Here is a 13,433-nt window from a genome sequence, read left to right on the forward strand (position 1 = left end):
ATTTACGGCGCAATCAAGTATGGTGCAGCAGTTGAAAAAAAAAGAGGAAGTTTTCTATGAACTATTTAGGGACAAACTACCAGGATTTATTATTAAGAGAAAAACTCAAAATGTAAACCATATATGCTGTGTAAAAAAAGTAGGGAGGATTAAAAATAATTTTCATTACATGTTTGTTCAATGTGCATAGAAAACTGCAGAAGAATACACAGGCGATTAATTGCAGAGGATGGGTGAGGAACGGGTGGGAGCATAACTTTTTATTTAAACCTTTTCATATCTTTTATTTTTGAGCTGCATCTGTGTATTACTTTTTTTAAATTAAATTTTTAAAAAATAAGCACCAAAAAAAAGGAGAGGAGTATCTACAACATGCAACATTTTGTATTATAATAGCCCTTCCACCTTCACCACACCCTACCCTTCACCCAGACTGCTCAGCGTCACCTAAATTGCATTATTTGCTTGTAAATTTTATGTTCAATTGCTCCATAATCTTGTTTGCCATTATTCACAGGTCTGTTAGTTTGACATTAAAATGCACTCGTAAATCACCTTTGAATACACCTTAGGACCTTAGTCACGTGATATGTGCGGCAAGGACTGACGTAAAAACCTGTACACACGCTAGAGGGCACCTGAGCTTCACAGTCAGCAAGAACTTTCCTGCTAAGTAGAGAGCTTACCTTTAGTCCTCATTTGTTCCGTAAATAAAATCGCTTATATCTCTGAACCTTATTAGAGTTTGAGACAAGTTATGATCTACCATCAAAGGAAATGGTTTCTCGAAAAATGAGCTACCTTTGCATCTTGCTTCTAACTTGACTTTGAGGATGGACGGAGGTGGAATGGAGCATGGTTTCAGAAAAAATGTGGAGGAAGTTCTTTATCCATGTTGTTCTGCTCTTTCCTTGTAACTTCCTGGGAGGAAATTACAGCTATTTTGAATTATAAAAAGATTATTCAATCCCCCATAGTCTATTCTGGGGATCTGTACACGTTAGTTGTTGTTGCTGAGACAGCAAGTCAGTGAGCCAACAAATAATTATTGAGCACCAACTGTATGCTCTATAGATCCTCTTCTCAGTGCTGTGACAGGAAACAAGTCAGGCAGAGACCTGGTCTTCAGGGAGCTCACCTTCCAGTCATGTGACACGGACAAGAAGCGTTCCACAGAAATCTTTCAGGAACTGATAAACCGGCAGGAGACTGAATAAACTTCAGTCCATGAAGTTGTGGCGGGTAGTGCAAATGGGGTGCTGGGAAAGGTCTCTCTGAGGAGATCTCCTTTGACTGAGATGATGAGAAAGAGGAAACTGTGCAAAGTCTAACAGGAGAGCCTTGGTTGCCTCAGCCTTAGTGACAGTTTTCTTGCATATGTGGGAGCACGATATTCTGCTTCATGGGGCTCCCTGTTACCTGCAGGATAAAATGAAAGCTCTCAGTGTGGTGCATGAGGACTTCCATGACCTGCTCTCTGCCTGCCCCTGTCTTCAGCCTCCTCCTCTGTCACGCCTCAGCTTGCATCCTCTGCGCCAGCCATGTGCTGGGAACTCAAGGCACCCCAAACCCAGCCTTCCTCCCTGGCCTCCATTCACCCTGATGCATCCCTGAATTCTCAGGGCCTGGAATACAGTAAACACTATATAAATAGTCGATAAAGGAAAACAATTTTAAAATGCTTTTTCTTTGGTCAAGAATTTCATTGTTTTCAAGGTAAAAAATAAAAGACATTGTGTTAATGATGTCAACACCTGGAATTTGAAGGAAAAAAAAAAACACACCTGATTTGAGCCTCATTATTATTTGAGCCATTTGTCACCTTTAGTAAATTGCACAAAAAATTTGCTGAGCCTGATTTTTCCTCACTAAAGTGAGGTTACAAATGTTGGTCTTCTGTTTTAGTCAGGGTTCTCTAAGGAAACAGAACCAACAGGCGATGTATGTAAATAGTATGAGATTTTATAAAATTCTCTCACACAACTGTGGGGGTGCACAAGTCCAAAGTCCTCGGGGCAGGCTGCAAACCAGGGGCTCCGATGAAGGTCCTCGATGAGTTCCCAGGAGACGCTGGCTGTCTGACGTAGAGATGGGGATTCTCTCTCTGAATGCTGAAATCTATTCTTTTAATGCCTTCAACTGACTAGATAAGACTTCACTCATTGCTGACGGCAATCTCCTTAGTTGATTGTAGATGTAACCAGCCATCTCTGCAATCAACTCACTGATGAGTAAAGTCCATGAAATGCCCTTGTATAGGCCAAACAACTGGGCACCATTAACTGGCCCAGTTGACACATTAGCTAACCATTACACCTTCCAACTCTGCTTAAATGAGATGCTGTATGTGGACACCTTACAGAGTCATACAGCCCTATATAAATGTAATATTTATATTAAAATTTTTATTTGACTTTATACTCCCCCTACCAGACAAGATTAAGATATTAGGGATTTTTAATTTAGTGAACCTTTTCATTGTCCATAAAATTAAGCTTTACGTTCATTTAAATTAGGACCACTTTTTAAATGTTTTTTTTAAAAATGAGTTCTTTTTTCTTTATTAGAGAAGTTGTGCGTTTACAGAACAATCATGCATAAAACACAGGATTTCCATACCCCAGCCTACCACCAACACCTTGCGCTGATGTTGAACATTTGTTGTGAGTGATGATAGTACATTTGTTTTGTTTTGTTTTGTTTTTTTACACACCCCCCCCTTTGTGGCTTTTTGCATACTGTCTGCTCTCTGTATCCACTTGCTGTGCGTTCTTCTGTGTCTGTATTTATTTATTTTATTTCCCCTCCCCACTTGCAGCTTGTCTGCTGTCTGCTCTCTGTGTCCATCCACTGTGTGCTCTTCTGTGTTTTTGCTTGTCTCCCTTTTTTTGTTGCGTCACCTTGCTGAGTTGGAGCTCTGCGGCGCTTGCGGGCCAGGTGGCTCTCCGAAGCATGCGGATGAGTCTGCCTTCACAAGGAGGCCCCGGGACGTGAACCCAGGACCTCCCATATGGTAGACGGGAGCCCAGCTGATTGAGCCACAGCCACTTCCTGATAGTACGTTTTTATGATTGTACTATTAATTAAAGTCCATGGTTTAATTTCGTGTTTACTGTTTGCACAGCATAGTTCCGTGGATTTTTAAAAAAATTTTATTCTGTTGCCATATATACAATCTAACATTTCCCCTTTTATCACATACAGATACATATGTCAGTGCTGTAATTGTGTTCACTATGTTGTGCTACCTCCACCACCATCCATTACCAAAACATTTCCATCATTCCAAACAGAAATTCTGTACATTTTAAGCCTTCACTTCCCATTCCCTATCCCCACTTTTTCTAAGTATATTTTGTTAGAAACATAGACTTTTTCATAGAGTTCTTCCAGTTTCGTGGTACTTTTGAGTCCCACCTCTCCTGGTATACTTGTAAAAGTTATTCTTCAGTTTAAGTACGTGTTCATTGATTGACTGATAGATTTTTAAATTTTGCCCTGCGCAACCACAAGAACACTTACTTATGGCAGCATAATTTAAATTGAACTGCATGGATTTTTCAGCTCAAGACATTTCTTAAGGCATCTTTCTCGTGTGCATTATTCAGCATTTAGTTGCTTAACTACCAATTTGTATGATCTATAGAGCGGCACTTCATTAACTCAGCATTATCGAGAAGGGAGCCATGAAAAGAAAACTTTCCACGTAACTAAGGCATGCCCTTTCGAAAACCAGAAGTTTAACATAATTTATTATGTTTAAGGATAGCTTTCTAAAATGCGCTTAGTGGACCTAATAATTCTGAGCTGTCTTACATGGGGCATACTAATGACCCTTGGCTACGGCGGTGGTTCTGTAAGAGAGTCAGCAGCTCTGGCGAGGGGAAGGGGCTGAGTCTGTGGTCATCTTATGCTGCCGTCGGTGCCTCTGCTCTTAATGAGCTGATGGCCTGGTGGGAAACAGACAGATAAAATTAATACCAAGTAAACACCTATGGTCCCAAAGAACTTAGAAGAAAAAGCACCCAAGTCTGTCCAGGGGAGTCGGAAAAGGCTTTATAGAACAGGCAACCATTGGACTGATTCTTGAAGAAGTCAGAGTTAATGGCAAAGGGAGCACGTGTGAAAGGTAAGGTGGGAGGGAGAGGACCACCATTGAGTAGCACGGCCAGGCACTAGGTACCTATGCGCTTAGAGTCAGAAACTGGTAGCTGCTCAGTTAGTCAAATGAGTTGATTAAAGCTGAGATTTAAAAAAATTGTATCTATTTATCTTAAATATTAGATTTCCACTTTAAAAACATTATAAATAGGGGAGCAGATGTGACTAAAACAGTTGGGCACCTGCCTCCCACATAGGAGGTCCCCGGTTCAGTTCCCGGTGCCTCCTAAAGAAAAACAAAACAAAACAAATAGACAACTAGTGCAAACAACAAGCAAAAATAACAAGCACAGATGAGGGAGCCATCTGGGGGAGGGGACACACATATACATAGACATTAATCCACCAATCATTTACTAAGGGGTCAAGGCCTTCTCGTCAGTGTGGATTCTATTGGAGTTTCCCATTGTCTTTCTGCCTTCAACTCAAGAGCACCTTGATTTCCAATTTTGATTTCTTGAAAGCAAAAAGTGAGAACTTAAAAGGCCTTTATAAGTAATCCTTCCAGATTTTTAGGAATTTTCCCCTAATCTTTTGCAGTTTTTTTCCTCCCACATATTATTTTGCCATTTGCTTTTATGGAGTTATTCTAAATCACTGAACTTCATTTTCATGAAAATAACACCTCTTTTTCTATTTATGCTTATGTTCCTCCTGATTATCTAATCTTTCAATAAATGTTGTAATCTTAACATGTACAGTATGAATAAACAGGCATGAAAGCAAGTGTAAAAAACTCTTAGTAAACATACAAATCAACTAATAGAAATAAAAATGCCAGCATGTACTGGAGGTAGCCTACCAGCCATAAGCATTCAGCTGTGGGCATTCCTTAAAGAAGAAATGGAAAGTGTCACTTAAACCAATGAGATAGTTAAGTAGAGGTTGGCGATTACTCTAGTTCTATGGAACTAGATTTTGAGGATGGGAGTGTGGGTTTTGAGGCTGGAGAAGTTGGCAGGTTCCTTCCATTTGTGTTACTTTTTTTTCTTCAGCTTTTCATTTTGAAATAATTTCTAACTTACAGAAAAGTTGCAAAAATAATAGAAAGCCCATACAGAGAGCTCCAACATAGCTCCCCAAAATACCCAGATCCAACAATTTAAACCTTTTGCCACATTTGCTATATCGTTCTATCTGCCTATCGGTCAAACTCTCTATCAATCTATCTAGTTATCTATCAATTTTCTCAACATTTGAGACTAGGGTGTATACATCGTGTTGCTTGACCACATAATACTTCCATGTACGTTTCCTAAGAACCAGGTTATTCATTTATATAACCACCTTAAGAACAGTTATCAAGTTAGAAAACTTGAACATTGATATAAAGCTTTCAATCCATATTCCAATTTTTTTCGTGAGTCCCAATGATGTCCTTTTGGGCCCTTTCTCCTCCATTATCAGATTCAGTCCAGGACATGTATTGCATTTAACTGTCATTGTCTCTTTAGCTGCTCTGTGTCATTTCAAAACAGTGGTTCTCAGATGCAGTCACTGGACCAGCAGCCTCAGCATCACTTAGAACTTGTTAGAAATCCACATTTTTGGTCCTATGCCAGACTTACTAAATCAGAAACTCCTGATTTAGTAAAATACCATTTGCTGGGCCTTTTAACCAGCCTTCCAGTGATTCTAACTGCATGGGCTCTTTAGAACCACTGTGCTAAAGAGGCGGGCTTTTCTTTTAATTGATAAGGAATCATTGAGGACTTTAGCAGTGGAGTAATTTGAGTACAGTATTTGAGCTTTGTGGCGAATGACTTTTTTCTCAATCCTGTGGCCATCTAGAAGTCACTTACCTATTCTCAGTTGTGTTATGGTGAGTTCAGGTTGCTGGATAAATAGCTTCCCTATAGGTGGCCTGAGATGTTCCTGTAAAAACTCTCTTTCTTATTCTTGAAATGGTGAATTACTTCATTTTCCACCATATATTTGTTAAGAGCCTATTGTTTGTCAGGCATTGTCCTAGGCACCTGGGATACATCATTAAGCATAACCAAAACAAAAATTCCAGGCCTAAGGGCCTTACTTTCTATTAGGAGAAGATGAGCAATAAACAAAATAGACACACTAACCAGTGCTTTAGGAGTGGTGCTGCTTTGGAGAGAAATAAAGCAGAGGAGAGGGGTAGGGCGAGCTGGGGTAAAAGCAATGACGACTTTAAGTACAGCCCTGAGGCAGGGTCTCCCGAGAGGGACACGAAGGAGGGGAGAGGGCACCTGTGCAAAGTGAAAGCCCAGGGACCGGGGCCAGTGGGCTTGGGGCAGTGTGAGCCAGGGGGCGGCGTGGGAAATGAGGGCCTAGGCTCTACCTTACTGTTTTGACAGGCAGCTACCCAGTATTGCTATAAACCACTTATCTAACCAGACAGACAAGTTGATACTATACATGTTGGGTGTATATGTATATGTATGTGTCTATGTGTGTGTATACACAAATACACATGCATATGTATCTACATATACATATATGTATATGTGTGTACATACATACATCCATAGGTGTGTGTATGTATATATGTGTACATATAGAAACATATGTACCTATAGGTTGTGTGTCTGTATGTACATACATGTGGTACGCACATGCTCATGTGTATATGTGTGTGAGTGCATATATGTATGATATGTATATATACATGTATGCATGTATACATATTATGTGCATATGTGTATATACATGTGTGTATGTGTGTATTCTGATGCGTAGTGGAAACTGAAACTCTGCACCCTGCAGGCTGATCTGTCCCTTCAGTAGCACCGTAGCTTTCAAGCCCTATGGGCCAGCACCCTACCAGCCACCACACTGCCCAGGTGAGCAGAGGCTTTGGAGCTATGCCCTGCACTGAGCCCCCTTTTTCCTGCCTTCCTGGGACTTCCCGGGTCTACAGAAGAAAACAAGGATTATTACCAGGGTGATTCTTGTTGCAAAAGGGAAAGCACAAAGCACTGGGGCAATTTGCTCAGGGTCTACTGCTGGAGACTCCTCTGGGGTTTTAGGGAAGGTGTCCTGGTGGAAATAGCATTTCAGCCGGGATGGAACCATGAGTGGGCTTGGTCAGGTGAAGCTGGGTGCCGGGGCCCTTCCAGGCAAAGGAGGTGGGTGCGTCGGCTCAGACACGATGGTGCGAGGCCCTCAGCGCCCTTGTGTAGAAAGGGGCTGAAGCCGAAGCAGCAGCCCAAAGGCTGAGGAAACGAGGCCTTCCAGGTTACAGACAGTGGAAAACTGTCGTGGGACTTTGACGAGATGATGGATAGGACTATTCTGAGGGTGTTTAAAAGCTCCAGTACCTTCTACTGAACAGGAATGTAACTAATAACACAGCAAGTGGGTCCATCGCCCTCCAATTCTTACTAAGCACATGTGTGCCAGGTACTCCCCGGCAACGGTGGGCTGTGTTGCAGTGCCGCGGCCCCTTTCGCTGGCCAAGCCTGAGCGCAGGCAGATGTGGATGCAGAGCAATAAAAATTAGAGAAAGGACAGAAATAAATCCTTCAGCACACTGTTAGCCAAGTTAACAAAGAAATGCTGACTCTACCCAGTGATCATGCCCAGAGGAGAGGGATTAAATAACAGATATGTTGGAATGATGGTTAGCAAACACTACATTAAAACTCAGCCACTGGGAAGTGGACGTGGCTCAACTGATAGAGCATCTGTCCACCATATGGAGGGTCCAGGGTTCAATCCCCCGGGCCTCCTTGACCCGTGTGGAGCTGGCCCATGCACAGTGCTGATGCACGCAAGGAGTGCCCTGCCACGCAGGGGTGTCCCCCGCATAGGGGAGTCCCATGCTCAAAGAGTGCGCCCCGTAAGGAGAGCTGCCCAGCGCAAAAAAAAGTGCAGCCCGCCCAGGAGTGGCACCACACACACGGAGAGCTGCTGCAGCAAGATGACGCAACAAAAAAGAGACGTTGTTTCCCGGTGCTGCCAGATAATGCAAGCGGACACAGAAGAACACACAGCGAATGGACACAGAGGGCAGACAACGGGGGGGTAGGGGAGAGAAATAAATAAAATAAATCTTTAAAAAAACAAAAAAGGAAACTCAGACACCGTGGAAGCAGGTGTAGCTCAGCAGGTGAGCGCCTGCTTCCCATGTAAGAAGTCCTGGGTTCAGTCCCCAGCACCTCCTAAACATAAAAAAAAAACCAAAAACCTAAACACCAGCCTATTTAATACCATCAAGGAAGGACAATGACAAAGAAACTAATAAACTGATGTGGAGCTTCCCATAACACCTCAACAGAAGGTCAGGAGTAAGAGCAGAATATAAAGAAGAAAAGGGACAGAGCCTCCCATGATTGCAGAACTCACGAACCCCATACTCTTTAAACATGTTTCAACATGTGTCTGTACAGACACACGGATTCACATGGAGCTCTTGGTAAAACCTCAACTTTTGCGTGTGTGTGTGTGTGTGTGTGTGTGTGGTTGGCTGCGACTCTAAGAACCTGATGAGTTTCTTTGAGAGAGAAGTAGCAGCCCAATCTAGCTCAGCTGTACTCAATCTGAGTTGCTTTCCTACCTACAAACCCTCACTTCAAAGCAAGGAACATAATGTACAATTTTTTAATGGCTCTAGACCCAAGCACTCAGACTCTCCACTCGGTGCCTTACCTCCGTGTAAACACCTAATCAAGATTGCCTGCGCTTCAACAATAGCAGCCAAATGCAATTCGAGAGCCACAAGCCTTTGAAGTCCCCCCTGCCGGGGCCGGTTTTCTAGTCTGGGATAATGACAGGCCATGATTGCTGTCTTTGTTGTATCTTTTCAGCAGAGAAGCAATTATAGGCCCCAATTTAACAGAATAGACATTACACAGCTTATGATGCTCAAAATGCAATTTCATTTGATCATTTTCTCGATTTGATTGGTATTAATAGAATGGTTCACAAAAAAAAAAAAAAAGAAGGAAAGAAAGCAGGCAGAGGTTGTGTCCCGTTCCACTTTCAAAGAGATAATGTAGGAGTATGCTTTACTTGCCCAGGACTCTCGCTGGGGTGATTCAGCTGCCAGCTCCACCAAGACAGCCTGCAGATAGAAATAGCTTATGTCCTGCTTTCCTGAGGAAGGGAGCACAGGACATTTTCTTCCTAAGGTAGAAACTTTTTACCAGAGTTATGTCAGGCTCCAGCGTCATCAGTCGAACAATTAATGTCACCAGTGAAACCCTGAGTTAACTAAGCCAAGTCCTCGTTATTTCCTTAAGCTTTTACAAAGGTCAGAGCATCAGACATTCTAGTGGCAGACTTACAAAAGACCTCAACCTTTCTTTCTCCTAGGCTCAGGGACACACTGCCTCTTTGAGGTTTGAAGAAGGGTTACTTCCTCACCTGCTTAAGCAGCCTAATGGATTTTTACTCTCTTGACCTTGCATTTTTCCTCCAGAATGAGCTGATGCTTCTTTCGAATGAATTGCTTTCCTTTTTATTCTTGCGGTAATAGGGGATTGAAACTTTGGCGATAATGATGACAAAAATCATCACGTCTGATACTTTTATAGTCAGCTGTTGTTTCTTGAACCAGCACTGTGTGAGAGATGGAAACATGAGAAATGGCTCCTGCCCTTGGGCCACAGCGTTTATGGCTCTAAAGTTTTCATTTCCACACAAGCTGAAGTATTTCAAAACTTTTCCCACTTTCACAGTGGGTAAGTTTTCCATTTGCACAGTGGGGCAGTCAAGCCAAACCTGCTGATTACTTTCTTTTATAATCAGAAAGATTCCTTGATTTGATGGTACATTTCGTTCCTTGTACCAGAAGTGAAAATCAAACACAAAAATGTATTCTTTTGGGAAGCATATTTGGCCCAACTGATAGAGCATCTGCCTACCACATGGGAGGTCCAGGGTTCAAACCCAAGACCTCCTGACCTGTGTGATGAGCTGGCCCACGTGCAGGGCTGATGTACGCAAGGAGTGCCGTGCCATGCAGGGAAGTACCCCCGCATAGGAGAGCCCCACGCACAAGGAGTGCACCTCGAAAAAAGTGCAGCCTGCCCAGGAATGGCACTGCACACACAGAAAGCTGATGCAGCAAGATGACGCAACAAAACGAAACACAGATTCCAGGTGCCACTGACAAGAATACAAGCAGACAAAGAAGAACACACAGTGAATGGACACAGAGAGCAGACAACTGGGGGGGGAGGGAGAAGGAGAGAAATAAATCTTAAAAAAAAATGCTTTCTTTCCATTTTTTCCCATTTTCAGATCAACATTTACGTGTTTAAATTTCCATGCCATCTGTCTGTCTTGTATATAAGTGATCACAATAATTAAGATAGTTAGGCATTCAGATAGAAATTACATTGGAAATAAACAAGATGTTTCTTTTATGCCACAAATTCCACATCAAATGGAAAGGAATGAGGCCATCTTTATTATCTAATATTTACTCATTAATATTTAACAAATAGTTTTGCCTCTTTCTGTATTGAATACTAGAATATGTGAGTATGAAGTAAATGTAAGCAGCAGAGGTGGAATTTGAACGCAATCATGACAAATTCAAAACCCCTTTTTCTTTCCAAGGGATGCCAACCTTGCTACTTCTGATACTACCACTACACAGTCCAGCAGAGGAAATTTAACAGATGTAAAGTCCTAAATCTAAATTGTTTAAATTAGTGACTTAAGTTTAGAAAGGGAGGGACTTAGCATTTACAGGTGATAGTCCAAGAAATGCCCCCAGGAGCCCAACTTGGATAATGTGTCACTGGAGGAATGGCAAAGAAACCTCGAGATAGTTCCTCTAAAAGAGAAGGCAGAGGAGAGGATTCTTAGCCTCTAATCATTTAGGGCCATGGCTTGGAAGACAGATTGGGGTATTCTTTGTTTTTCCAGAGGGCAGAGGGATAGAAGTTATTGGAAGACATATTTCTGCTCATGTAAAGAAGAGTTTTCTAACATTTGGGTTGCTCAGTGATGGACCAATACGTCCATCATCCTGAAACAGGTATTACAAGACCTAAACTGTTACTTCATGGGGTGGAATAGACCAGGTGTCCCAGGGAAAGGGAATATCGCAGACCACATTATTCCACATTGTTCTGCCCCTCTACCCGTAGATCTTTAAACATGAAGCCTGGCAACAGGTAACTCCCGCCAGCAGAGGGGCCTGTGTTTAGAAAGAGAGATGGGGGTAGAAGTGCCAGAAGTGCCAACACTAAGATCCTCTAACTTGAAATGTGCTTTCTGAAATGCAGTCTGATGGCTGGAATTCCACACTGCACGGAGTTTATCTAATTTCTTGACTTGAAACAGATAGCCAATTGAGGCGGTGAAAAGTCCTTGAATAATTGGGGGGCCTAAGCCCACGGAGCTGGCCTCCTTCGGTGGGTCTCAAACCTGCAGATTACATCCCCCAGGGAGCTTTTAAAATATACTGATAATGACACCTGCCTACTACCTCACGACTTCTGATTTAATTGGCCAGGGGTGGGGCCAGGGCCTTAGTCTATTTGAAAAGCTTCCTAGGTTATTCTAATATGTAACTAAAGTTGGGAACCACTACTCTATGGAATTCAAATTCACCGAATACCAAAACAACAAATTTTGCATGTCAGGGATAAGGATATTGCTAAGAAAAATTGAGTTTGTTTGGCCAACCTATTAAATGTGCAGTTTCTGGAGTCAGGCTGCCTGGCTCCTCTCCTTACTTGCTGTTGATCAAGGACAGTTTTCTTATTCACAAAAAAAGGGGTGATGATAGTGCATACTTTACAGGATTGTTCTGTGGATTAACTGATATATTACATGTATCAGGGGCTTAGGATAGCTCCTGGCAGATGATGAGCATGCACCATATGTTAAATAGTGTAACTGCTCTCATCATCTTTTCTTTTTTTTTTTAAGATTTATTTATTTATTTATTTCTCTTCCCTCCCCCCTCCACCCCTATTGTCTGTTCTCTGTGTCTATTTGTTGCATCTGCTTCTGTTGTTGTCAGCGGCACAGGAATCTGTGTTTCTTTTTGTTGCGTCATCTTGTTGTGTCAGCTCTCCATGTGTGCGTGCACTTTCTTTTCGCTGGGTGGCTCTCCTTATGGGGTACATTCCTTGCATGTGGGGTTCCCCTACACGGGGACACCCCTGCATGGCAGGGCACTCCTTGCGCACATCAGCACTGCGCATCGGCCAGCTCCACACTGGTCAAGGAGGCCCGGGGTTTGAACCACGGACCTCCCATGTGGTAGACGGATGCCCTAACCACTGGGCCAAGTCCGCCGCCACCTGCTATCATCATCTTGGAGTATCCAGTTCAGTTAACTGCTTTGAAATTGGGTCCCCTGAGATTGTATTGAACATTTAAAGTAGATAGTAGTTTGACCTCTTAGAACCAATTCGTACTCCATGCCGGCAAGAGAAAACATTGTTTGTTCCCATTTTCCTTGGGAACAATCTAGTTTCCCTGAGGATGGAGGAGATGAATTCTTGAAATTAACTGAAAGTAAAACCTAGCCCTGCAGGATGTCTTTCTAGAGACCCAGACTTGAGCCCCACGGCTCTAAGTCTAAAACAAATCCAGTTAACGTGCTATGTATGTTTTACCCTCTTAGATCTCCCCTGTCAGAGTAACTGACGAGACGCCTGTTCAGAATGCCAAAGAGATTGAAAATGCAGCCATCGATCCTGAAGACAAATGGCATCAAAGAGCCCAACTGCTAAAGGTTGCCTCTTAGATTGAATTTTAAGTGTGTTTCAGGGGAAACTGCTGGATTTCATGTTAGTGGCTGACTTCCTACTGCCCAGGGGTTGGTTCTTATGCCCGAGAATAGCTACCACATTCAGATAGGGTCAGACTAGCTCCTGCCCAGATGGGCCATTGCGACCCAGCCAGCCAACCCCGTGCATCTCTCTAAAGGTTCTATTTCCTGGAGGAAAATCGTATCACTTTTTAAAAGTATAGAGTTAAGACTCCTCACAGAAGGAAACCTTGGAGAAAACCTGGGGAAAATCACAGTTTCAAAATTCTGCTTAATTCTGTGCTGCTGCCAAGTCTGTTTCCTTCTGGACGTGGCTGTTACACAGTATCCATAGGTGATGGGGGACATGCTCCCTGAAAATGGATGGGAGTCCCCAGAGCCTCAGTGAACCCTCATGTGCAGAATGGGAAAACTACCAACTAGTAACTTAGCATGCTGACATCCTTTTTAGCCGTGTGTTTACTCCTTTGAAGTCAGAATGCGATTTCAGGGGAGATTTTTGTGAACCTGTCCCCACTTACTGTTTTTCTAGAAGAAACAGAAAGAGCACTAGCCGCTG

General features: G+C 42.8%; 1 protein-coding gene across 3 annotated transcripts in view; it reads left to right on the top strand.

The window, feature by feature from the left end:
* JHY (junctional cadherin complex regulator) overlaps positions 1–13,433 on the top strand; it is a 64,140-nt gene that overhangs the window by 20,821 nt on the left and 29,886 nt on the right. For 2 of the 3 annotated variants that reach the window (XM_058289039.2, XM_058289038.2), the window contains exon 4: positions 12,728–12,838. The exons of the other annotated variant lie outside the window; for it this stretch is intronic. In XM_058289039.2, the coding sequence (XP_058145022.1) occupies positions 12,728–12,838 (111 nt within the window). The remainder of the gene's footprint in view (positions 1–12,727; positions 12,839–13,433) is intronic. 3 annotated transcript variants of the gene reach the window in all.

The sequence above is a fragment of the Dasypus novemcinctus genome, chromosome 27 (assembly GCF_030445035.2).
Source record: "Dasypus novemcinctus isolate mDasNov1 chromosome 27, mDasNov1.1.hap2, whole genome shotgun sequence".
Taxonomy (NCBI): domain Eukaryota; kingdom Metazoa; phylum Chordata; class Mammalia; order Cingulata; family Dasypodidae; genus Dasypus; species Dasypus novemcinctus.